Source organism: Solenopsis invicta, chromosome 1, assembly GCF_016802725.1.
Source record: "Solenopsis invicta isolate M01_SB chromosome 1, UNIL_Sinv_3.0, whole genome shotgun sequence".
Classification (NCBI taxonomy): domain Eukaryota; kingdom Metazoa; phylum Arthropoda; class Insecta; order Hymenoptera; family Formicidae; genus Solenopsis; species Solenopsis invicta.
The window spans coordinates 9,587,661-9,615,545 of NC_052664.1; the positions used below are offsets into that span (position 1 = coordinate 9,587,661).

A 27,885-nucleotide genomic window follows, 5' to 3' on the forward strand; every position below is an offset into this window, starting at 1 on the left:
AGGTAGTGTTGATAAATAAATTAATTTACACTTTTAAAGTAATAAAACATATCTTAAATATCGTACTTTGGAATTCGCTGAAGCTGATAATCTGTTGAACTTCCTGTTATTTTCCGCTTATTTTCGCACTTTGGCTATTTTTAATGTTCGTTTTTTTTTTTGTACAATTAGTATAAAAGCCATCCGTTTCTGCATTTTATTCAAATGTTATTTAATATTGTAACAATGTACATGTGATACTTTCTGTAGGAAAGAAGTTTCATATAACATTTATTTAAGCATTTGTGTCAAAATGTTGACCATAAATACGGCAAATGTTATAAATTTGTTATAATAATTACAACGTTTCACATTGCAAATTTCGCTGTCACTCCTGTTAATCATCGCAAAGTAGAACTCCACGATATAATTTCTAATTTAATAAGGGATTCTATAAAAGACGATATTACGATTGAATATGATTGGGAACTTGATTTTGATGATTCATCGGAACCTCAAACTGTACAGTTTGTAGATTGATATGATCCTCATGCTGAAGAAGATAACTATGAAGATGAAGTATGTATTGTTGATGACAAAGTGGAAGTGTAGATTTAAATTATAAAAAAAAGCGGTTGAATACTTGAACAGTAGAAAAAAAGGACGTTTATCCTTTTCTGTTGTACAGAATCGTTTTAAAAAGGTAAATTCTCATTCAAAAATAAGCACAATACTAATATAGATGAACGTGTATGAATATCATAGTGGATAATAAACAGAAGTCAGGAACAACGTTTCATGTCGCATGTTCATCTGCATCGATTTACCTTAATTTTCTTGTGTTTGATATAATCTTTTGAATATTGGACCTCTTTTCTCTTTTAGGTAAAAAACGTGTTTCGCAATTGTACAGATAGCAGGAGTATGTAAGGCGTGGAGGGACAAACAAAGACAAATTGATATTCATTAGCGAATACGTATTAATGAAATTTCAAGAAGTTATTGATAGAGGATCTATTATTCATGATATCGATTTGCGAAGGTGGGCGCTAGAAGCAAAGGAGCAAGTGGATTTTGCTACATTTAAAGCAGGATATTGGTGGATATGGAATTTTAAAAAACTTCATCGCATTACATCACGTGAATCAATGAAATTTAAAACGCAATTTACAAGCTGATGTACTGATATGTCAAAATGCAAAGAAGAATTTGTAACAAATGTAAAACCACATATTGCTATAACTGGTAAAAGATCAATTTATAATGCAGATAAAAGCGGTTTTAATCTAGAAGGTCATTCTGGAAGAACGTTAATTAATATGAGAGTAAAGACAGTCAAAGCTACTATTCAATCTTTATCTTCTATAAGTCATAGTTATACTATTATGCCAATTATATCTGCGGACGAGTATTTTCTTTCACCTTTATACATAGTCTTAAAAAAAACTACTGGATCATTTGGACCACGAATAGAAAAAACACTTTTTCGACCTGTTAATGTTTACATTGCGGCTTCAAAATCCAGAAAGCTCACAAACCAACACATTAAAAATTGGTTGTTAGAGGTATATCTTCCAAATACTAAAGAGAAAAGTTTGCTGTTAGATTCTTGGACAGGCCATTGCCTAGAAAAGTTAATAGAATTTGTACCAAAAGACAAACAAGTAAATATTTTATCTATACTAAAAAAAAACAATTGCTTTTATCCAACCTTTAGACGTATTTGGTTTTCGAATTTGGAAAAATTTTATTCGAAGCTTCTCTGATATTTTAAATAATTACAATTTCTGTTATTTTAAATAATTACAATATAAATTTACATTCACGCAATAACATTACAAAATTACAGTCTTTGGCACACAATCAACTTTCTTCTCCAAAATTTCGAAATTTATTTAAATATAGTTGGTATAAAAGTGATTATTTATCAATACGGCCTGAAAAGTTTAAAATCCAATTAATTACTGTTGTTTTAAAGAACATATACCAAAATGCAGCGTTTGTGGTAAAACGGCTTTTATATGTTGTGCCCTGATAGCCAAATGACTGTAATCAGATGACATTTTGCTGTCACTTATTCCGCGTTAAATTTCATCAAACTAGAACCAAGGTGTTTCTACAAACTGTCTATTGTTCTGACGTCATTAAAGTCTTCATTTAAATTCAGCAAATTGCAAGCAATTTGTTATCATGTGTGCACTACATTCAACTGATGTGTTTGATATCAAAATGTCAGCAAGTCATCAATACATGATATCTATAAACGTTAATTTTTACGCACGCCGTTTTTTCTAATTGCATTTACAGATTTAAAAATCTCATTTATAAGAAAAATAAAAAAACTTAAAAAATCTTACAATTTTTTTCGTTTTCTTTATAAAATTGTTGCATCCGTTATACATTATTGTTTATACATTAATTGTGGAGAAAGATTTTTAAATCTAAAGAGGGACGGCTCTCCCAGCCTCGCTGGGATGGGGGAGTAGTGGCTTATCGCCCCCCCTGCTCCCAGAGTATACTTGGGTTTTTGCGCCGGGGCCGAAGCCTCGAGCCTTACCTCCCACAACAACGAGAAAAAGGCGGGGGAAGGGAGACGGTGTCCCCCTCCACCGACCTATAACAGACAGGCCTTAAACTCCCGCAAGGGGCGCCCTCCTGCAGAAGCGTTTCCCTAGAGGGATGAGTCGGCTGCTGGCCGATCAGGTCCGAGGGGCTTTGGAAGTATGCTGCACGCGTTTCCAGAGTCCCCCCAGTTAAGAACCAGTGCAGGACACCCAGAGGGGTTTTAGTAGGTAGGCTCCCGCCGGCACGTCGTCGGCGGGGGAGAGCCCACATAATCACCGGGCCTCTCCCGGGGCCTGAAGTATGCGATAACGCATTTCCCCTCCGTTACAAAAAAAAGGGATTTTTAAATCTGTAAATGCAATTATAAGAAACGGCGTGCGTGAAAGTTAACGTTCAGTCGGTAAAAAAGTACGACTTTAATACCTTTTTAAGACGATGCTGGACCAATCTCTATACTTGCTTATATTTATACACGTATATTTTTTAATTGGCTTTACAGATCGCAAAATTCTTCTACACAATTAAAGTAGTGACAAAAATACACTTCATTAGCTATAATTTAATACGAAAAACAAAAGTAGTTTAAAGAATCACAGTTTAATTATTGGCTTCTGCAGCCGATTCGTGACATGTGTCCATATAAGTTTTAAACATTGTGTGTTTTAAATAAGTAGCTAGCAAGGTGTGAATTAAATTAAAGAACAATAAGGCGCTTGCAAAATGATCCTAGAAGCTTTAATATAAAAGATATAAATGTATGAAAATTGTTTTTGTAATTTTCACGTGTATTGGTGCGAAAAGCAAAAATTGTGTTCATGGTAGTTCAAAGATCTTGCATTAGAGGCGCTAAAGTTAAAAGAACAAGGATAGATGAGTGCGTTTGATAGAGAACGCTAGCCTATTCCCCTTAGTCTTCTCCTCAAGCGCGACCTTCTGCCCGACGAAAAAAAATCTGCAACAATCTGCAGTATCGACGTCGAGTGAGTTTCATCGAGTCAGTCCAGCATCATCTTAAAAGGATGTTATAGTACCGCAAATTACCGACATTTACAGCATCTATAAATATCTTTGAATTAGCGTTACAAAATAAGAGTACAACATCCTTCAGAAAACACGCACTAATAATACTGACCGTGTAAAGTTACGAACGCTTAACAAAAAAGATATCCTAATGTGCTTTTACTGCATGCATATTTCGCTCAGCAAAGCTGAACTGTCATAAAAAGAGTAGTGTCCAACAGTAGTTGACAGGTCTTTTCGCAGATAGCGAAATAATTAAAGAACAAAGACAGATCTGCGTTGGACAAAAAGCAAGTCTGGTCTCCCTCAAAGAATAATCTGCAGTACCGATGTCAAGGAAGTTCTTTTATTTTAGAATTTTCTTAATGTATAATACTGACTAATTAATGATAAATGGTATCTGTTTCTTTTCTTTTACTCTTTTATTTTTTAACAACTTTTTAAATAAGAAATTCGTATTTTTTATTATAACATAAATTATCGTGTACAGTATAAAAGTAAAATATGTATATAAGTACATCTAGGATTACAGTATTGTTTTTAATTATCAAAGTTAATTTTACACTATTATTACAAACTAAACAAAATGATTTAATTGTACTTTACAGTTTAAAATTTTTTCTTAATTACATTACAATGTTTTAACATTCAACAATTTCATAAACTTAAATTAAAATATTGTTAAGTAAATTTTTAATTCTTTAGTCTGTTTAAAAAATATACATATAAATTTAATTAAAATAAAATAAAACTGCACATATGCATTTAGCATTTGTTATCCTTTAATGTTTCAATGTAGCATTAAGATAACTTTAAGTTCTTTATATAATTTTCAAAAGTTGTAATATGTTGTTTCTTTAGAAAACTTTGAAATCCTAAAAGTAGAAATATTTGTAAAAAATTTGATTTTACTCTTAATTCCATAAATTATTTCACTTTTTATCGTTTCATTTCCTCAATTTGTTAATATACAGGATGATTATTAATGAATGTCCCCACTTTTTACCATAGGAGCATGATTTATCGACGGATACGTATTTCTAACATATTATTATATTAGAAATTACAAATGCGTGCTCCTATGGTAAAAAGTGGGGACATTCATTAATAATCACCCTGTATAGAAAACTTACCTATAAATAAATGCTGTAACTGTCCAGTCAACGGAAATAAATTTGACAATGTTTTCAATAACTCGTCAAAATCACCACTTTCTGTATAGTTCTGTATCATAATTGCAAATATTTTATAATCATTTGCAGATAGTGCTCGTTTCACCTACGAACATTATTTCTGTTCAGGTAATTCATACATAATATTTTACATAAAAATGTATTTGAATGAATATTTACTTACATCTTTTAAATATTGTTTTCCCAGTACTTTTTTATCATCTTTACTCGCGTCCTTATCATCTTGTACACAATTTTGCTTGGAATTACTTTCTGGAACTGTTAATGAAGAGGTTGAAGGAGCAGAAAAATACGAATCAATTCCAGATGAAATAATATTAATTTTTCTTCTTTTTGGAACTGGTTCTTCGAATCGATGGTTTGCTAATTTACACGTACTCTGATTGTTGTTTAATTTACAAGCACTAAAATTGATTGCAGATTGTGGTTTTGTTGACTGCTTGTCCTTTGCACTTTCATTTAAATACATATTTATGTTAAAACTATTCTTAATCAATTCTTGTGTCCCAAAATTATCTTGTGCTTTTTGTTTGAGAGAGTGAGACACCGTTGTTTCGAAAGTAGCTCCCACAGCAGACAATGATATATCAATGTTTCCATATTGTGCATGAGTGATACTAGGTTGCGGCAACTGAAATAATTAATAGTTAAAATATATATTAAATACTAACAAACACAAAAATACATTTATATAAATGTATATATGTTAGTTGTAATTTCCCACTCAACAATGTAACTGTTATATAACGAATGTTATAAAACAGTTACATTGTTGAGTAAGAAATTATAACTCTCTAACATTTATATAACTTTGTTGGATACATTTTAATAATTATATTTAGTTAAAATAAAAACCTACTGTACTCTCCGCGTTCTTAAAGAAATCTCGTAACTCTTTCGTAATCATCCCAAAATTCGTAAATTTTTTTATGTATGGTCTAAGCCAAGTCGATAATTGTTTCTTAAAGTTTGGATTTTCAAATCGACAATCGCATAATATCACAGCGCCATAATCACTTTTGTGTCTTATTATTCTACCAATAGCTTGATTAACAGCTCGAGATGCTTCTAATTGATACCATTCTTGCCCAGTTAGACTCTGAATATTAAAATCGTTCATCAGTTTTATTAAGTCTTATTATCGAGTCATTTTTAAAAGTTCAAAGTATAATTTATACCTCTTTTTCTGTAGTTTTTATTTCCTCCAAATATCTTTGCTTCAACATAACACGCGGATCTTTTAAAGGTGGAAATGGAAGACCAATGATTAATACAGCCCTACCATTTGCATTTGCAAAATCCAGACCCTCGCTGACTTTCCCTCTGCACACCGCCATGAAAACAGCCCCCTTGCAAGATGGGTCTCTAATTTTTTGGTAATACTCATTCATCACATTAACAAATCCCTCTTTAGAGTTGGGTTCTACATAAATAGGCTATTATCCAGTAATTAATTTAATATAAAGACTATATCACTTTGATATTTGTAATAAATATGCAAAATCTAGTTTAAAAAAAAAACCAACTTTTTTAAATTTTTTCGGTAAATTTTCTCGGTTTCTTTCCCAAAGATAGAAAAATTTATTTAAAAAATTCATTTATAAATTGAAAAAAATATATTTGTAGGTGTATTTTTCCAATAAATTTTTTCACCTCTGGGAAAAGAAACAAAAAAATCCGTGAAAAAATTGAAAAAAGCACATTTTTTTTCCAAGCTTTTAAAACTGTAATGTTAAATATTTGTTACCTTACGTTCAGCAATCTGTGTCCACAAACCCATATTCTGCCATTCGTCCCTGCATTTTTTCATGATTGGATATGAAGGAAAGAATATTAATAATCCGTGGGGAACAATGCAGCTAAAGTTATACACCGTTCTTCCAAGAGACGCAATATACTTTGGATCATTTCTGTGAAAATATAATAATAACAAAATTACACATAAATGCATATGTTGTAGATAGTTATTTTAGGAAAATGGCTTTCGACTGTACAAATACTATCTGCCTGGAACAAATGGTGTTCGTTTATTTTTGTGTTCAAATGCTGTTTTCCTAATTCTATTTGATTGAACTGCTGTTAAACAAATGATATTTAAGCAAAGCATATGCATTCGTTATTTATTTTGTATTTTACGGTCTTTCTGTGAGATACCCTCTTCAAATGCATCAATTTTAAAGCCTTGCATGTTTTTGCTTTTGTTATTATTTATTAATTACTTCTCCAGCAAAGTTATTCTTACTTTATAATTATCATGCAGGTATCATTTATTTGAAATATCAAAGACTAGGAGAGAATAATTAAAATTAGAATAATATTTAAGTAAAAAAAAGCTTCATTTCCCAAAACATTACTACAGTCAATAAAAAAACCGGCCTAAAGGACAAGACAATTGCATTTTGTAAATATATTAATCATTAGTAATTTTTTATGCTGCATTCTTATCTTGATCCCGAATCTAATTAAGTTTTTCTTAGAGGCAACATGATAGATAAAAAAGAATAGATATTATTTGCAGCTGAATAAAAGATATGTCCAGAAAACAGTAAAAAATCCATGGGACTTACAAAAAATTAATAAAGTCAATGACATACTAAAATGTTACCAAGAAAAAATGTCAGAACGACACTCCAGGGATATCGAGCTGGGAAAAATATTATGGAAAATAAGATCTCCTAGAAATGTCTAATGTATCAAAGGTTATTTTAAAATAAAAGTTCTTAGATATTATTCACGTTAATGCTAATTGAGGAATTTTTTGATAAAATATACACAAAGCAACAGGACACAGAGGCAGAGAAAAGGTATTTTATAATTTAAAAAATGTAATATTCCAAAATTGACTGTTGAAATATATGGAAAATTGTGCACAACCTGTAATTTAAAAAAAAAAACGCAAAAATATGCTGATTTAGTGGTAAAATCGAAGGATTTTAATATCAAAAGACAAATTGACTTAATTGATTTCCAATCTTGCATCAATGGCAAATATAATAGCTCTTAAATTACTAAGATCATCTATTCTAGTTATTTTGCAAAGCGATAATAAACAGATATTTACTGGCAAAGATAAAGAATTGGTTTTATTGTGTAATATTGCACATGAATGACTCAGCATCCTCAAAAATGGATTCTGTTAAAAGATTGAACCAAGATGTCGAACAAATGTTAAGAATTTAGATGAAAGAGCATAATTGATTGAATGTGCAATAGCAAAAAATAATATTGTTTTATCGTATTGAAAGATCATCCTATAAAAGCGACTGGACAGATCCCAAAATAAATTTAAGATTCACAAATTTGTTGTCAGACTTTATAAATAACATCAACTAAAGAGGACTTTAGAAATCATTAACACAAATATTATTAATAATATAGAAAGTTTACCAAACAATGGCAACAGTGGCAAAAATAAAGTAGAAGAAGCTGCCGATTTAAGAGAACCGGACAGAGAACTATTCAAAAAATAAAGATAAATGATGTTGGTATCAAAATTACGTCGTAAATTATCAAATACAAACACATGCGGAAAAAATTAAAGATGAAATACCTATAATAAAGAATATTTCCGTAAATGCTTCAAACTAAGGCAATAATAAGAGCCAAAGTATGAATTCTAGTATCTTATACTGCTGTGTTTGTGGGATGGGAATTTTTTGACTAACAAGTTGTGATTGACCATCAGTTACTCACAATACTTGAACAGTAGAAAACTTTAAGCATTGGCCGCCGTGAGTGACTGTGGTCAATTACAACATGGTCAAACGAGACACTCCCGTTTATAGCAACAAAAGTACAGGTGCATCAACTTATTCAAGTGCAACAAAATAGTCAAATAGTGTATTACATGCAATATTTTTTTCAAAGATGATGAGGGATTTAGTTATTTATAATCATTGCATCAATAAAGAAAATATTAAAATAAACTAAAAAAATCTTACAAAGGATTACTCAAAAATGTTGAAGAAATAACCAAAAGAAATACAAGGTGTCCCTTTATAAAAAAACCCACCTCGATAATTCTTCAATGAAGCATTTTCAGGCAAAATGTTTCAGACATAAAAAGAGGGGGACATAAAATAAAGTCATTAATTTAACCTTGAATAGTTGTTTGGAGGTCACGTAAAGGTCACCTTCAATTTTTTAACTGAAACTGCCTACTTTTCATTGCGTATTCTTGTAGCTTATCTCGAGACCTTTCCAAAACACTATAAATAAATGTTTTTTCGTTAAGTATTTTTCAAGTACAAGACTTGAAAGTTATGGTATTGCCAGCTGGATCATCGACTGATTTTACCTTGACTGATTGAATCATTCTCCGATTTTTCATCAAACATAAAAAAAGTGTAAATCCAAACAGGCAACCTCCACGTGGTACACTTTGAGTGATGCTAATGCCGGCAGTACTGTAACTTTCAAATCTTGTAACTCGAAAAATACTTCACAAAAAAACATTTATTTATAGTGTTTTGAAAAGATCTCAAAATAAGCTAGAAAAATATGCAATAAAAAGTAAGCAGTTCCGTTTAAAAATTGAAGATGACCTTCAAGATCTTCACGTGACCTTCAAGTAACTATTCAAGGTCAAATTAATAACACCATCTTATGTCCCCTTGGAAACCATACAACTTTTGTCTGAAACATTTTTGCTAAAAATGCTTCATTGAAGAATTATCGACGTGGGTTTTTTAAATGGGATATTCCCTGTATATGTATTATATACATGTATATACATATACAATGTACAATATTAGAGGAGAAGACGGTAATATAGCACCCATTTTAATTTTATTGAATAACTTATTTATAATTAATATTTTCTATTAAAACTTGAACAATTCGTCAAAGTGTTGTTTGACAGATTCTAGGCTCAAGGTAATAAAATATTTATTACTTAAGACGTGATTTATAAAAATCTAATGCACTGCATAATCGGTGGAAGAAAAAAAGTGGTTGTAATATGGCTATCCATAGTTTTAAAAAATTGATTTTGTTTAAAAGCAACACAGTATCTTGTTACAAAATTATATATTTTTAATTTTCCATTGTTTAGAATTTTCCTGATTTAGAATTTTCTTGCATTCAGAAACTTTAGAAGTACCATTAAAAATTTCATTAAAAATAACATTTTATCCCTGTTTAACATTAAACAATAAGCATAAAATAATGTCTCTAATGTTTCTAAACACCGCTCTTTAGAATAATAATGAATTTATCGAAAAAATATTTCGATATAAAAATTTTGCTTAAGAAATCATATTAACAAAATTCCATGTTGTTTTAACTTTGTATAACTCGAAATCTATACGGCCAAATAAAAAGTTAAATAACAAAAAAACACTCAAATGTATGTACCTTTTTAACAAATTAAATAGCAATGTTAATATGGCAATGATGGCAAAAGTATAGTTTCCGTTTCTATATTACTTAAATATAAATAATAAAAATATAATAATTTTCTAATATGCAGCTAAGTTACTTTAGTTTTTAATAGATAAACTTTGAGAATATATAAAGAAATTCAAGAAAGATATGAGAAAAACTTGTTGCAATTGTATAAATTTCCAATTTTTATTTGAGTTTTAGGTGCAAAAAGATTGTAAACTTTATAATACATAAACCAAAGAGAGTAGGAACGTTCGTTTATGTAATTTAGAATAAATAAATATTTTGTACAATATCAATATTTGTGATTGTGCACTCATACTCGCGCTAACTCTCATTAACCTCATTTTTAATTTCTAATGGTTAAAATTTCGAAAATCCTGAACTAATTAATTTAATTGTTTGTTATACACAAGTTGTCAGATGAAGTTCGCCCGTGGTCTCGTGGTTTGATAGAGCAAGTAAAACTGAGCAGAAAAGTCCTATACCGTTTTTCAATATTCGCAATAGTTTCCGAGATAAAAATCAATAAAGTCGGCAAATGAGCACGTACTTTTCGTACTCACCGCACACGGGTAAAACAGCTATTGCTGCTTTTCCCTTCTCATCGCGCCGCCCGCCGCGACTGCCTATGGTTTGGCAACCAACAGGTGGTCCTTGCATGCAGTGAGTAGAAAAAGTACATGCTCATTTGCCGACTTTATTAATTTTTATCTCGGAAACTATTGCGAATATTGAGAAATGGTACAAGACTTTTCTGCTCAGTTTTACTTGCTCTATCAACTCACGAGACCACGGGCGAATTTCATCTGACATCCTGTATACTACAAATTTTTTTATCTTTTTTGGATGTATTTATATAATTCTCAAAGTTTACGTATTAAATTTGAAGCGTCCTGTTTTGTGTAGCATCGCATTTCAATTTAACAAATACATTGCACATTACTATAGTTGTCATTGTAATAATTTCGCAGGGCGGACAATTCAATATTGCTGCAACCCTGCAGTAACATTGCAGAAACATTTCGCAATGTCTATAGCGAACAGTGTTACAATGTTTCAGTAAGGTTTATACAATGTTTTTGCAACCTTTCAGTGCTGTGGGCTCAACCTTCAAATAACCATTTATCCTAATAAAAGACCCAGAGTGATAGGATTGCATGTCAAAATTCTCTGTCAATATTGAAAATCGATAGTATAATGTGAAATATAGATTTTTAGTGCTAGTATATCGGAATACAGCCCGGATTACGCAAATCGGTAGTAATGCAATATAAAAATTGCCTCAAAACTATAATAATAGCTATATATTTCTATTATTTTTAATTTTTATTAATTTTACATGAATATATATCCACAAATCCATGTTACTGAGAGATAGCTCAAAATGATCCTTCACAATTCTCCAATCTCACTCTTTAGATTTTTATTTGTGGGGACATTTAAAGGCTTTTATGAAGTTCCAATCGTCAACAAAGATATGCTATGCTAACGCATTTTTTATGCTTATAACACCATTCGCAATTGCCTCGAAATCTTTAAGAAGAGTGCGACAATGCATTATCCGATGTGTCCAAGCGTATATATTGAGTCAAATAAAAGAAACTTCAAACATTTGTAATAATAAACAATTAAAAATAAATAATAACATTAAATAATATTAAATAACTAAAAATAAATAATGTTTTTTTATTTTTCCTTATTAATATTTTAAGCTGTATCTCGGTAGTAATGCAATTGCGGGTATAAGTTCATATGAATTTTTTTCACACATACGCACACCCACACGCACGCACGCATATCGTTTAAACTGACATTTTAATATTATTTTATATGAATAAAACATTCTTTCTCTCATTTCTTTTTTTCAAATTATTTTATTACTAAAAATGATATTAGATTTCAATTTAAAAAAATAATAAAGCAAAACTATTTTTTCTTAAGAATATAATTTTTAGTATATTTGGTATTATTAAAATATTTAAAGTTTAAATATAAGATAAAATTAACAATTAAAAGACAAAATTACTGCGATCGCGCTTGTTGTAAATCTGAAAATTCGTAAATTAAAATAGCCGCAAGTAGAAAGATATCTTTGCATAACTAATAGCACAAAAATATTTTGCATTCTTCTGTCTATATTAACGAGTTAAAATTTATCGAGATTTTGTATTAACTTTTTTTTGCTTATTCTACCTCTATGATATTCATGTACCTTGTGTTATAAGATGAATTAAGTGGATGATTATCTGGTCCCTGACTAAGAATACCAACACATACTTGTCCCTTTGTTACAATATGTGGATTTTCCAGTTGGACTGCAATTGGTATACCAAGTTCTGATATGAATGATTTTAATGGAGACAATGTGCCACTAGTGAGCACTACTGAACGTATTCCTTGTTCTACCATCTGTTCCATACTGTAAAATATATTTATGGTAATTTATGTAATTAAGAGGGAGAAATATATGTATTTTTTTTATAAAGTGGGCCATACCCAAAACCAGGACTAAAACACCAATAACTAATAAGTTTTCCATCCGTTTTAGTCATCTTTTTGCTCTCCCAAACGTCATTCTTATAATTCTTCTTTTGCTCTTCTATTTGTATGTGAACTTTGTAGCAACGTTTTACTTTCTCCCTGTGACGTGCGATAGATGCACCGCTGTTAAAGACAGTCCTTAATAAATCACTGAACTTTTGCAGTGCATTTCCTTTTCTTGCAAATGGTGAAGTACTAGTAGTTGTCAGATATAATATAATTTTTTCCAGCTTTTCTATAACGATTTGTTCTTTACCATGTGTTAGCTATTACAAAAATTATACTATAGTTACACGTTATAATAGCATGTATACATGTTAATATGTATTTGTTAGAGAGATATGTAACATTACTCTAACAAATTCATTTCAAATTAAAAAGATCTACCTCAACTTTCTCAAGTAGTTCAAAAATAAATCCACCAGGAAAAGTGTTTCCCTCACTAGAATTTTTCAATTCAATAGAGTCAATTGCTTTTTCCAATTCCAAAAACATTGCCTTTAAGAGACATAGATCTTCCGCTGTAAAATCTTTCTGAACATTATTCTCTGATAGAAAGTCGAATGACTGTTGATCTGAGTTCTTAGCCATGTCTTGCATTACTGAAGTTACTTCATCGATACACATTGCAATATCTGTACTACTTATCTATTACAGATCCATATTTAATTAGATTACATAAAAAAGGATGAACCTTAAAAAAATTGTTTTTATACCTGTAATGATGCTGCTTCTTCACAAACTTTTTCAACATTGTGAGCTTCATCTAATAAAACTACAGTATTTTGTAAGTCTATGCCTTGGGATCTTCGTGTCTTAGGATCCAACAGATAATTGTAAGGCATGAAAACAATATCTGCATTCTGTTTCAATTCCTTCGTCAAAAAGTATGGACAACATTTGTGTTTCTGCCCAAGTTTAACTAAATCTTCTATGTCTAGCACCTCCTCTTTAAAGACAGGATCATCTTTTCTAAAGAACATGAAATGTAGTATAATATATCCATTACATTAATTGAATTATATCTGAATATTATACCTACCTAGCCTCAACATTATTGTAATAAAAACAAGTTCTTGACTTCACTTTGGAATGGCACATGTGTATCTTGTTAAAAGTATTTGTCTCTTTAGAAACTTCTGGATGAATGCACAGCTGATCTCGAGACCCTAATACAGTAGTAGCCACATGTTTGTACGACGTTCTCTTTAATTCGTGCATAGCCTGAGATAATTGAGAATGTGTTCGAGATGCATAAATAATTTTTGCCATAGACCAGCCAAAACTTTGAACATTGTCTGGTAAACCAACTGCTTTCTCGAGCCCATTGGTTAAATGTTTAAAGAAATGACCACCTAAATCTTTTTTTTCTATTGCACCTGCTATCATTTGTGCTTGTAATTGAGCTTTCTTTGTCAATAACCAACTTAAGGAGGAACACAAAAGGCTCAAAGTCTTTCCAGTACCTGTGAAATATTTCTTTATTTGTGTAACATTTATTTAATTATTTAAATCTATATAAAAATTACCTTTAGTTATAATAATTCATTCAATAAAAAAGAAAAAATAAATAGAAAGATAAAATATATTAATAAAAAAATTTCATGTTGAGTATTTCAATATTTTTCATGTAAACTAGTTTTCTTAAAAGAACAAGTTATATTTCATATCTTTTTCTGAAAAATATGATCTGACATTTTAACAATTTCTTATGTCAACATTAATTATTAAAACAAAATTAAAGAAATATAAAGATAAAATATATTAATTTCAAAGTTTATTTTCTCAACTATTTAAGAACAATTTTTCCTAAATTGGAAATAAATGTTTATGATAAATTACATTTTTTTTTTATAAATAGATTTTAAAACATCAAAAATGTTATTTCTTAATGATCTTTTTTCCTATATAACCAAAATTATACACATGGATATACCTGTCGGCGACTCTAAAACACCGTGTTGGCTATTTTGCAGGCATTCTATCACCTTTTTCATATACTCCAGCTGTACAGGATATGGTTTAAAGGGAAAGTTAACGACAATATCATTAATCGTGATCTCAGGCATTTCGGGAATTTTATCGAAATACACATCAATTACAATCACAAAGTCAAACTCTACACTTCCCGCCAGAATGGTAAAATTAACCTAAACTTGTCCATGGCTGCGTTCAGCAGACTCAACATGTTGAGATATTCTTTTAGATCATCCAATCAGACTTTCGGATTTAGAAGAATACACCAATAACAGCGAGCGCTCACTCAACAGTTAAGTGAGCGCTCGCTGTTATTGGTTGTTATTGTAGGCAATTTGGCACCCGTTCCTGTTTCACAAAGTCAGGAACGTTAAGCCCGTATCAGACTACGCATTGAAAATTGAGATTGAAGATTAAAGATTGAAATTTGACCAATCAAAACAAGGAAATTTTAACTCCTTTTATATTGACCAAAGCTCAATCTTTAATCTTCAATTTTCAATGCGTAGTCTGAGGGCCACTTTCACCAACGCCGATTAACTTAACCGCTGATTAGTCTAGCGGAATTGACCAATAGCATTTGTCGTTTTTACTTAACGACAAATACGATTGGTCAATTCCGATAGACTAATCAGCGATTAAGTTAATCGGCGTAGGGCCGCGTTCAGAATGAACGTCTAGGTGCACCCAAGCATTATTCTATCCTTGTTTAACATTCTGTAAACAACAAAAATAAAATAACATCTGGGCGCACTCGGACGTTCAGTCTGAACGCACCCTTGGTGAAAGTGGCCCTAAATCTGAAAATCTGATTGAATGATGCAGAAGAATATCTCAACATGTTGAGTCTGCTGAACGCAGCCCATGGCTTTGTTTACACCGAATACTTGATACGCGTAATATTTAGTAACTTTCTATTCAATTATCTTAATTTCGGTAATAAATTTAATGAATAGTATATTAAGTTGGTACAATATGAATCGAGATAATTAATTAAATATAGATATCACGTATACATTTACACGTATTGTCGAAATTAAGACAATTTAATAGAAAGTTACTTGTTAGCATGTGTGTCAAGTGTTCGGTGTAAACTAGGTCATAGTCATGATTTAAAGCTCAAATCACACCTAGCGATTGACGATTACTTTTTAACCAATTAGAGCAAAGCAACTACCGACTGCTTTGCTCTGATTGGTTTAAAAAGTAATCGCCAATCCTCAATTGCAATTGTCAATCACTAGTGTGATTTAAGCTTAAGGCAAGCTTGGCGAAAAAGTTCTCAAGTTTTGCTTATTTGATATAAGATCGTTTTCGCAAAGCAACGCTCAAGCTATATATTAATGTTTATTTATGAATCGGTTGTTTCCTTGATATTTCCTATTTTTCTCACGACTGTATGTACATACATACATCTCACAATCAGTGTACCTCTTGTAAGCCACGCTCACGAACATTAAAGAGTAGTAACAAATTGTGACGCGGTAAGTCACGAAAGGTATCACATCCTTATCTGTAATAGCTACGATAAGGATTCGCGTGGCGATGAGTTGACCCAAAAAGAACAGGCGTTGCCACTTTCAAGGGGAGATCGAGCAACGAACGCTAAAGATTAGGTTAGCGCATGCTGGTCAGCTGATCCAGTGACCGACCAGTGGTGCGACCGTCACGACGATTCGCCTAGCAGGTTCGTACTTCTTTAAGCTCTCTTTTGCGGTACTTTTCTCTTCGAACGATGATCTGTCGAGGAATCGCGGTTCCTCCATCGCGATAGAAGCGGGAAAAACGAATTGGCGAACAGATCAGTTCTTTATTTTTCGTACGCTGTCAATTTACGAAGATCAACAGCCGCTCGATTTTGGAGCCGTTGTTGACTTCAAGCGCAAGGGAAAAAGCTGCACCCGATCAGGCTGTAATGTGATAAGCGAGTGTCTACGAGATAACCGTGTGTGTATCGATAAGAATTTTGGGTACTCTGGTAGCTATATGTATCCTTTGTAACCTTGATTAGATAGTGTTATAATAACTACAGTTAATATCATTTACAGTGTATTGATAATCTGACTCTAAAAAACTAATTTTGTGAAAAAAAACAGATAAATATATATTAACTTATCTAACTTTAAGAATATGAAAAATATACACAAAATTATTTTGCAGGCGCTATGCATATAAGATAAAAATGTTAATGTCACAAGTTTATCTTTGAGATATGAATGCGCAAATAAGTTTTGCTGTAGATAAAAGCTCGTTTTTCTTATAATGTCCCAGACACATCAAAATAAATATTGATTTGTCGATGTGTATTTCTAATACACATGGGTACTTTAATAAATTAGTTGTTTAAAAGTTACATAGTAATTAAAACAAATATAAGCTGTTTATTTTATCCAAAATATAACAAGAAACATCCCAGATAAGTCCAAATTGCGTCATAAGACATCTTAAAGATTTTACAAAGATAATTTTTTAAAACATTTTTATATGTATCTTTTTTCATTTTTATACTTTTTACTTTTACTTTGCTATTTTTGTCCTATACATTTTTAATCATTTTCAACCTTATGATTCGATCTTGGATTTTATGTTTTCTTGGATGCTTTCTTTCTCACACACATACACACATGTACACAAGTTAATCTTTTACTTGAAGATCAGAGTCTCTATTTAACACATGCTAATGCATACGTTAGGTTTTGGCACTCACAACACTTGTAAGCATCATCTATTCTTGTTAAATATTATTTTTATTTTTTCTACAAAATCTAACTGATACTATTTTTGTATTTTTATTGAAAAATCTTCATATTCTAACTCAAGTGGTAGTATCTTTAATTTCTTTCTCCAAACACAAATGATACTATCTTTGTATTTTTATTGAAAAATCTTTCTAATCTTAACCTAAGTGGTATTTACTTAAAAAAAAAGATATCTCAAAATTATGTAACTTAATTCAGCCTAAGTGATATATATAAAAAAAAAAAAAAAATGCATAAGATCTTTAAATTGTGCCAATCATAAAGAGAATATTTTGTTCTTTGAAAAAACTGCTACTTTTAACAAATAAAATCCAAGTGATAGTATCTTCGTATTTCCATTCAAGGGCCTTCGTATTCCAACCTAAATGATGGTAATTTTTTTAAATAAAACCCAAGTGATACTATCTTTGTATTTTCATTAAAAAATTTTTTTGTTTTAAGCTAAAGAATGTATTTAATTTAAAAAGGTTTTAATGTAACATTTAATCTAAAAAAATTAAGGAGGAAACAGTACAAGACAAGAAAATTTTATTGAAATAAAAAATTTTTAATGTTCAAAAACTTGGCGCTGCTGGGCCTCTAGTAAAAAAACAATGAAAAGATTATTAAGTTTCTTTAACATATTTAAGTAACTATAAGTCATTACAATTTTTTTTTAAATTGCTATAACTATTGTATTTTACATCTTTATTATATTTACATGTTTATATTTACTCTTTTTTCTTTAATTCTTTGAGATTAAATGTTATATTTCATTAAAACTTTTTTAAATTAAATACATCTACTTTGGTTAGAACAAAAAGATTTTTCAATGGAAATACAAAGATAGTACCTTTTGGGTCTTGTTAAAAAAATTAAAGCACTACCACTTGGGTTGAAATAGGAAGATCTTTGAATGTAAATACAATAATACTACCAGTTGTATTCTATTCGTTAAAAGTGTTACAACAGATATTTCAAAGAACAACATATTTTCTTTATAATTGGCACAATTTAAAGATTTAAACATTTTTTTTTTTGAAAATACATATTACTTAGGTTGAATTAAATTTCGAAATATTATTTTTTTCAACACATACCATTTGGGTTAAGATTGGAATAAGATTTTTTAATGAAAATATTGTACAAAGATAGTATCATTTGTGTTTAGAGAAAAATTAAAGATATTAGAGAAAAATTAAAGATTACTTGGATTGGAATAGAAAGAATTTTCAATGAGAATACAAAGATAGTATCACTTGGGTTTTCTAGGAAAATCAAGATTTGAGATGCGCGCGCGCATACGTACGCACACACACCTACACGCACGCACACACACTTGGCACTTTTTTTTATCTTTTTTTGAAAAAGTAATTTTGTATTGGTATCACACGTTTTGTGGTGTTAAACAATATGTATATGTTACTGTAAAAGCCCGAACTACGGTAAATTCTAAGATCTTCCAGTAAAACCTAAGATTTACCAACTCTTAATGGTAAAAGTCCGAACAGTTCTGTGATCATCGTTCATTTCGAACTTTTACCACCATTCACTTGGTAAATCTTAGGATTTACCGATATGAGTTGGTAAATGTAAGGATTTATAAAAAAGGGACAATTTTTTTTCAGGTTTTATCATTAGAATTTAGTACATGCTAGGTTTTACTAGTGACGGATGGTAAATGTTGGTTTTGGGAATAAAACAATGAGTACTTCTTAATCATTTATTTCAATTAACTATCAGTCAAAATCTTACATATTTTTATGTATCATATGAGAGTAATTATTAATCATTTATATTACTGATCAGTCAAATCCTTATCTATTTTGGTACGGGTAGCGTGGGGCTGCAGACTGTCCACGAGTACAAGACGATGCGCCAAACACGTTATGACATGTCCTTTTCAACATTTAACATTCAACCGTGCCTTTGAGGTAAATCCTAAGATTTATCAAGTGAATGGTGATAAAAGTTCAAAATAAACGATGATCATAGAACTGTTCGGACTTTTACCATTAAGAATTGGTAAATCTTAGGTTTTACTGGAAAATCTTAGGATTTACCGTAATTCGGGCTTTTACAGTAACATATATTTGTCGTGATTAAAACACAATTTTAATTTAGTAAGAATTAAGACTTACAAGGAAAGGGACGGAAGTGTTTCTCTCTGATTTTGACGAGCCTTTAATATGTTGTAGTACAGATCAAAATAAGGGACACATATTTTTTATACGTGCCAATATTCACTTTTAGATGAAACAACTTTTTGAAGAAAATCGGTTTTCTTCTTTTGAAGTGTATATTATCGAAACTATAGGAAATAGAAAAAAATGTTGTAATTGAAAGTTGAATGTATCAATGTTACAGTAACAAATAAAAAGATAGTATTGTTTTACTATTACTATTATTTTCGAAAATTTTTATTAAATATTTTATTAAAGATAAATTTATTTTTCTTACTGTTCTCATACATTAATTTTTAAATATATCAATAATGAACAGTAATAAAAAAATATAGGGGAAAGTGGGGTAAATTGGACTGTGTTCCAAATTGGACTTTTTTAATTTAAATGAATACGGTTAAGCAGATTTGCATGCCATTTATAATGTAAAGTATAAGACACCGAACATGTGACAGCAATTTGACAGTTCTCTGTCATAACATTTACAGAATAGACGCGAATATGTATTTTTAGTCATCGTACAAAAATAAATAAAAAAATTTTTTTTTTTTATTATTATTTAAAAGGTGTTAAAAATTTGGAAGATAATTGATTTAAGATTATTAAAGAGTGTAGAATTAAAAAATATCAATCATTTTATGATCTTTTTTGCGGTTTATTGTAAAAATTGTTCTGAAGTTTGAAAGAACTTGTGTCTAAATCGGATTTTTACGTCGGAATTGCACCTGATCGTAGTACTGGTAATCGGCTGACCAAATCTGGTCCTAGAAATATTAAATTAGTAAAATATTATGAGTCATCGGACTTGGAATAATTGAATTTTATTAATTTCAACTCTAATAATAACAATACCATAACATGACCGAAAAACGTCTAACTATATAAACTGTTACTAATTTGTTTTTTTTTTAATAAAATTTTTATTTTTTGTCAAATTGCTTGTTTTTATTTAATACTAAATAAAAATACATTATACTTAATCTTTTGAAATTCTATTTAAAAGTTGATAAAAATTGTTTGATTTGGACCAAGGGGTAGTCCGATTTAGGATTAATAGTTCCAAATCGGAAAAAGTGTTTTTACATTTTCCGTTGTAGTTCAATACAGAAGAGAGATACGTCAAAATGGTCTGAAGCAAGAATGAAGGAAATTAAATTATCTTTTCAATAGCACCTTCAGTCTTACGATTGGATTTTATTTGCGCCTTATAGAGAACAAAAACTGCAGCTAGGTTTGATTTAACCCACTTTCCCCTTTCTTTTTTATTACTGTTATATAAATATAAATCTTTTTTATTTAATGTTGAATTTATTTTTATTACGAATTGTTTTTAATATGCATAACGTAGTATGTGAAAAATATATATTTTTATTTTATAATTTTGTATTTAAAATATCAAATATATATCAAAGAATTTGTATTATTAAATAAAAAATAAATGTTGAATACATTTTTATTAAAAATGAATTAATTTATACATACTCGTATATCAACTTTTCAAAAATAGAGTGATATGAGAGCAATGTAAGAAAAATGAATATATTATAAAGTAAACATTAATTAAATGCTTATCACGTTTTTTAAATTTTCGGAAATAGTAATGTAAAAATACAAACCGTAATAGGATATATGTTCTTGTCAATCACCGATGCAGAGTTCTATTTACAGAACATTTCTCATTCACTTATCATTCTCACCAATGACAAGTAAAAGTATTAATATTATAAATATTATTTTTTAAGGGGAGAACCTAGTGTAAAATTGATTTATTTTACGTTTTCTGTTTTTTGCTGAAATTCTTAGGAAATTATCTTAAAAATATGAAGAAAAACATTAAAAAGTTATATGAGACTTCCTTTTGTGTTAATTTTAAAGAAAGGTGAATCAGCCCACCGCACGGTGCGAATAGCATATAGAAGAGGATATTATGGCTACTGTCGATAATATAGCTACCCCTATTATTTCCGTTATTAGGTGACGTATTTTAAGAATTGCTTATGGAGTTATTCGTTTAGTAGTCCGCCGTTTTTTAGTGATGCTATTATGCCAATACATAATGACTGACAATTGTTATAAGGCATTTTTACTTTTGAACACTTCTAAACTTTTTTAAGGTACACCTTTAACTACATACATTTTCTCATTATTCTTAAACTTAAGTATATTATCACGAAGGTACATACACTCGAGTATTTTTTTGTTATTTAACTTTTTATTCGGCCATATACATTTATAGATACAAAGTTAAAATAATACAGTTATACAAAGTTAAAATAATAACATGGAATTTTGTTAATATGGTTTTTTAAGCAAAATTTTTATATTTCTTCGATATATTGATTGTCATTCTAAAGAGCAGTGTTTAGAAACATTAAAGACATCGTTTTATGCTTGTTGTTTAATGTTAAACAAGGATAAAATGACATTTTTAATAAAATATTTAATAGTATTTCTAAAGCTTTTGAACGCAGGAAAATTCTAAATCAAGATAAGTCTAAACAATGGAAAATTAAAAATATATAATTTTGTAACAGGGTTCTATTGTTTCTTTTAAATTAAACTAATTTTTTAAAACTATTTTTATGGATAGCCATATTACAACCACTTTTTTTCTTCCACCGATTATGTAGTACATGTAGTACATTAGATTTTTATAAATCACGTCCTAAATAATAAATATTTCATTACTTTGAGCCTAGAATCTGTCAAACAACACTCTGACGAATGTAATTGTTTAAGTTTCAACAGAAAATATTAATTATATACAAAGTTATTTAATAAAATGAAAATGGGTGCCATATTACCCTCTTCTCCTCTACCACTTTGATCAAAAAGCTTCTGGAATTCATTCAGAAAATTCAAAATACAAGTTTATTTATTAAAAGTGATATTGTCGTCTTTAAAGTACTCCCCAACGACTGCAACGCACTTATGCCAGCGCTTGATTTAGCTCTCGAAACATTTATGGAACTCTATTGTCGGTATAGCCATCAGAGCCGTTTTTGATTTTTCCATAACCTCCTTTTCGTTGTTAAAACGCGTTCCCCGTAGTGGTTTTTTGACTTGATCGAACAGAAAAAAATTGCAGCGAGCTATATCAGGTGAATTCGATGGCTGTTGGATGGTATTCGTTTTGTTCTTGGTCAAAAATTCCCGGATAATAATGGTATTGTGTGACAGTGCATTATCATGGTGCAAAATCCACGAGTTGTTTACCCACAAATCTTTTCTCTTTTGGCGAATTGCTTCACGCAAACGTTTTATAACGCTCAAATAATACTCTTTATTAACTATCTGACCTGGCAACACGCAAACGTTTTATAACGCTCAAATAATACTCTTTATTAACTATCTGACCTGGCAAAAATTTGTGATGTACATTACCGTTGTAATCCATGAAAAGCCTTCATGCCACTCTTAAACGGTTGTTTTCTTTGGAATATCTTTACCGAAACAGTTTTCCAACGTTTCCAAGGTTTTCGCACTATTGAATCTATTTTTAACGCAAAATTTAATACAAACTCGTTGTTGCAAATTCAACTTTATTTTTAAAAAATCGAAAACACGCGTAGAGGTAGATGTACTCAAGACGGCGTAATTTTTACAAATGTCAAGCTATGGCGATAAAATTTGGTGGAAATGTCAATGATAGATGTGACAACTTAATAAAAAAAAAACAGAACTCAAATCAGCTGACACTGAGTATCGCTTGGTGATAATTCCGGGAACTTTTTGATTAAGGTGATACAACTCAGACTTTGGCGCGAGACGCAATCTCGTTTTTTGATTTTTGCTGAAATTGTTCGAAAATCATATGAAAAAAATATGAAAAAAAAAACATTAAAAGTTATAAGAGACTTTTTTGTGTTAATTTTAAAGAAAGGTGAGTCGGCCTCAGCGGCCAGAGCGCGTTGGTATACAGCTTTAACCGTCTTTTTCTCAAAACGCTAAATTTTGCGCGCCGGGAAATGTAACAAAAACTACTTGACCGATCAACTTCAAATTTTACATGCTTATTGTTCAATTATTTGATCCCAACATATACCTATCTGATTATTAATATTTTGCTTTAAACAATGATTATTAACAATTGTTTAAAGTAGTGTTTCTTTATATCGCCGTTTTTGCAATTTTATGAATTTTATTAATTATGTAGGTATATGTTGTGCGTTTTTACATAAACTAACAAAATTTTCTTGAAATTCTTGTTTTATATTAATTTTGTGACCTCGGCGTTTCCCGGCGCAAATTCAAGGAGTTAACTTTAAGCAGTTGCTGTGCCGATATTTTGAAATTTTTCAACACCAAAAAGATTTTTTTAATTAGTTTAAATAGTGAATATTATTGTATACTTTGTCTACATAGAATAAATTTTGCCATATTTTTTTTTAAAGTTGAGAAAGAACGGCTGTTTACACTAGGTTTTTCCCTTAGGGAATATTTTCTAAAATATATTTCTGAGCAAGTAATTATGTTACCTCGACGCTTTTGTGTTTTATTTTGATAATCTCTTCCAAATCGCCGAAGACTCGCATATACGATCATTAATGTTTTCCCCGTGCAATCCTTTTCTTCTATATTTTTATAGGGCGTAGAAAAAAGGACGGGATCCGATAGCGCACGGTGCGATAGCCCACCAACCAATTATCTCGATTTATCAAGAGCTGGTATCAAAAGCTTTCCAAACACTATAAACAAATTTATTTTTGTTAAGAATTTTTCGAGTTGTGAAGCCTGAAAGCTATAGTGTACTGTAATTTTCAAGCGTCATAACTCAAAAAATATTTAACAAAAATAAACTTATTTATAATGTTTTGGAAAGCTTTCAAAATCAACTACAAGAAAATGCAATAAAAAATATAATGTTAAAGTATCGGTAGTTCCCTAATTAAAGGGTAGCAATACTTCCCTAACATTCTATATTTTTTATTGCATTTTCTTGTAGTCGATTTTGAGAACTTTCCAAAACACTATAAATAAGTTTATTTTTATTAAGTACTTTCCGAGTTATAACGCTTAAAAGTTAAGTACTGTAGCTTTCAAGCCTAACAACTCGAGAAGTACTCAACAAAAATAAACTTGTTTATAGTGTTTGAAAAACTCTTGACACCAGCTATTAGATTCTGGAATCAAAAATAGGATGTTTCATTTAAAAAAGTTAATGTGATTTTTATATGACCTTGGCGACGCCATCCAAGGTTAAACTTCTAAGATCAGTAAAAAGATCTTTTGGAACCCTATAACTTTTATCTAAAACACTATTTTCTAAAATGCTTAGTTTTCGAAATATTTGGCCGGTCCGGCACTTTTTCTAGGGCGGATCCCAATAGCACACCACCACTCACAGCGACCGATTTTTAGAGTTTTTCCGTTGGTTGGGTTAGATAAATCAAGATAATTGGTTGGTGGGCTATTGCATCATGCGCTCGGATCCCATCCGGCGATGTCCGCGTGCGGTGAGTAGGAAAAGTACGTGCTCATTTGCTGACTTTATTAATTTTTATCTTCGGAACCATTGCAAATATTGAAAAATGATACAGGACTTTTCTGCTCAGTTTTACTTGCTCTATCAACCCACGAGATCACGGGCAAACTTCATCTGACACCCTGTATAATTAAAACGTATTATTTATATAAATATAAAGTTATAGTTTTTTTAATGATTTTACAAATGTTGAATAATATTTGGAATAACTTCTGTTATTTGTTTAAATAAGAATTTAACTAGAAAAATATTAATATGATACAATAATTAAATTAAATATAAAAAAATTTTTATTAACTCTCTCAGCAGCCACACTGGATCTGGTATATCCGGGCTATTTACAAAAATGTTTAGCATTTGTAACCGTAAAGATTGGGGGGACAGGAGTCCGGCAATATTTCTATTAATATTTTCACTACTGATTCCCCATGATAGCAGTCTTCGAGAATCGATTAAAAATTTTATACAGTCGTATTTTTTCAAGGTACGGGTACGTTACACCCAATGTGTGAGAAACGTATGTATTGTAAAGAAAAATTAAATTTTTTTTTAACAAGCAAATGTTAATTGATTAATAGCATTTTGTATAATCTTTAACTTTATTTTTGTACTTTGACCAACGAGAGACTGGTTTGTTTCTGCGTTGTGACAAAAAATGTCAAGATTTTATCACTCTAATAAAAACACGTAGATGGCCTATGCGATACTTTTATAAGATATTAAATCAGGCTAGTATTAATTCATTTTCTAATTTATAACTTATTAAAAGATAACCCAGAAAAATATCGTAAAGATTACATACGAGAGCTAACTGTAGCTCTCATCAAGCCATTTCTGACGCATTGTTTCGCTTTTTCAACGTTGCGAACAATATTACATACACAAATGGAAAGTTTTCTAGACTACACAACATTCCTGAAGATCAAGATTCTCGTAATTTGTTGGCAGATAATAAAATGGCTAAGTCAAAAAGATTTATTATGTCTGTCTTCTCTTGATCGAAAAATGTATAAATGTCTAAAATGTGACAAATTGATGTGTAAGCATCATACAGCAAAAATTTGTTGCAAAAGTTCCGTGTAATAAATAATAATAAAATATACATGTTTTATATTGTATATATTTTACATTTTTTCAAGTTTTATTATCGATAAAGAATAATTCATTCTATCAACTCATCTTTTCTTACGCTAAAAAGTCATCTAACTTTATCTTACACAGAATAAATGTATTTTTTGAAAACAACTAGAACAAGCGCGCGCTACGCGCGCACCATTTATTTAATTTCATGTTTCCATGTAACCATGTAGTAAGATTAAGGAGAGGTAACTGCATAGGCTGGGGAAAAAAAATTGATCACGAAAAGTTCTGGATTTGTTGAACGGAATAATTTGGACCATAGCGTCGCCTTATTGAATCAGTATCATGAAGTAAGTCATGATCAGTATATACATACAATTACATTGCGTGTTGATACATAGAAATATAATTTGTATTTTTAATTTTTAATATAAATAAAATACTAATTAAATAAAATGGCTTGTTGCGTGGATGGCTGTAACTCTAGGCGAGAGAGAAAAGGTTCATTTACACCTTAGAAAGAAAAAGTTCATTTACACCTCATACAGTAGATATTCAAATTTTAAGAAGTATTTTTTTTAATTTTTTTGTACATGTTAACAAATATATATTATAAATGTATACGAGGTGTGTTCAAAAAGTATCGCGAATTTTGTGTTTTTTCAAAAATTATTTATTTATTCATGAATATCTATTTTGTCCCCTTCAAAGTAATCCCCATGAGATATTATACACTTGTGCCAACGGTTTTTCCAATCTTCGAAGCACTTCAACAAATCATTTTTTTTTATCTTGTTCAGCTCCTCCTTCGATGCCGTCTTTATCTCGTCAAGCGTAGCGTAACGTCGTCCTTTCATGGGCCTCTTCAGTTTAGGGAACAAGAAAAAGTCACAGGGGGCCAGATCTGGGGAATACGGTGGCTGCGGCATCATTAGTGTGTTGTTTTTGGCCAAAAAGTTGCGCACAAGCAACGATGTGTGAGCAGGGGCGTTATCGTGGTGCAAAAGCCAATTTTTGTTCTTCCACAAATCCGGGCGTTTCTGGCGGATTGCTTCGCGCAAATTGCGCATAACTTGCAGGTAATATTCCTTATTGACCGTTCTACCCTGTGGCAAGAACTCATGATGCACCACGCCCCTGCAATCGAAGAAAACTGTCAGCAAAACTTTCACATTCGACCGAACTTGGCGCGCTTTTTTCGGTCTTGGTTCGTGCGGCAGCTCCCATTGAGATGATTGAGCTTTGGTTTCCACGTCATAACCATAAACCCACGATTCGTCACCAGTTATGACCCTCTGGAGCAAATTTGGGTCGTCGCGGACAGAGTCCAACATCTCATTAGCAATGTTCATGCGATGCTGTTTTTGGTCGCAATTGAGCAATTTTGGTACGAATTTCGCGGCGACCCGTCTCATGCCCAAATCATTGATAAAAATCGAATGGCACGAGCCAATCGATATGTTTAGGTCCTCAGCAACTTCTCTAACGGTGATTCGACGATTGGCCAATACCATTTTCTCCACTTCATTAATTTTTTCGTCTGTTGTTGAAGTGCTCGGGCGTCCGGCACGCTCTTCGTCGTTCACATCTTCTCGGCCTTCTGAGAACATTACCACCGATAAACGTTGCTTCGGTCCAAGGTAGCTTCTCCGTATGCCACAGTCAACATTCGGAATGCATCCGCGCACTTAATTTCGTTTTTCACACAAAATTTGATACAGGTTCTTTGATCCATT

At 30.8% G+C, this 27,885-nt stretch overlaps 2 protein-coding genes across 6 annotated transcripts in view; one reads left to right on the forward strand and one right to left on the reverse strand.

Annotated features, from left to right (window-relative positions):
- Positions 1-3,257: 3,257 nt before the first annotated feature.
- LOC105204462 (regulator of telomere elongation helicase 1 homolog) lies at positions 3,258-14,870 on the reverse strand. 2 transcript variants are annotated; one of them, XM_011173545.3, is made up of 12 exons: positions 14,623-14,866; positions 13,729-14,152; positions 13,403-13,658; positions 13,074-13,334; positions 12,642-12,952; positions 12,358-12,564; positions 6,505-6,667; positions 5,936-6,193; positions 5,617-5,856; positions 4,921-5,388; positions 4,698-4,842; positions 3,258-4,439 (listed from the first exon to the last, which is right to left on the reverse strand). In XM_011173545.3, exons 1-12 carry the CDS (start codon positions 14,753-14,755, stop codon positions 4,366-4,368), a joined length of 2,940 nt encoding a protein of 979 aa, XP_011171847.1. In that variant the 5' UTR covers positions 14,756-14,866; the 3' UTR covers positions 3,258-4,365. The 2 variants fall into 2 exon arrangements, with proteins under 2 accessions (XP_011171847.1, XP_025996451.1); XM_026140666.2 differs by lacking the exons at positions 5,617-5,856; positions 5,936-6,193 and having other exon boundaries at positions 14,623-14,870.
- Positions 14,871-15,910: 1,040 nt separating this feature from the next.
- Positions 15,911-27,885, forward strand: part of LOC105197819 (glucosamine-6-phosphate isomerase) — a 29,482-nt gene continuing 17,507 nt past the window's right edge. For 2 of the 4 annotated variants that reach the window (XM_026140661.2, XM_026140663.2), the window contains exon 1: positions 15,915-16,350. The gene's annotated coding sequence lies outside the window, so the exon portion shown is untranslated. The other 2 variants (XM_026140662.2, XM_039456137.1) reach the window with 2 other exon arrangements.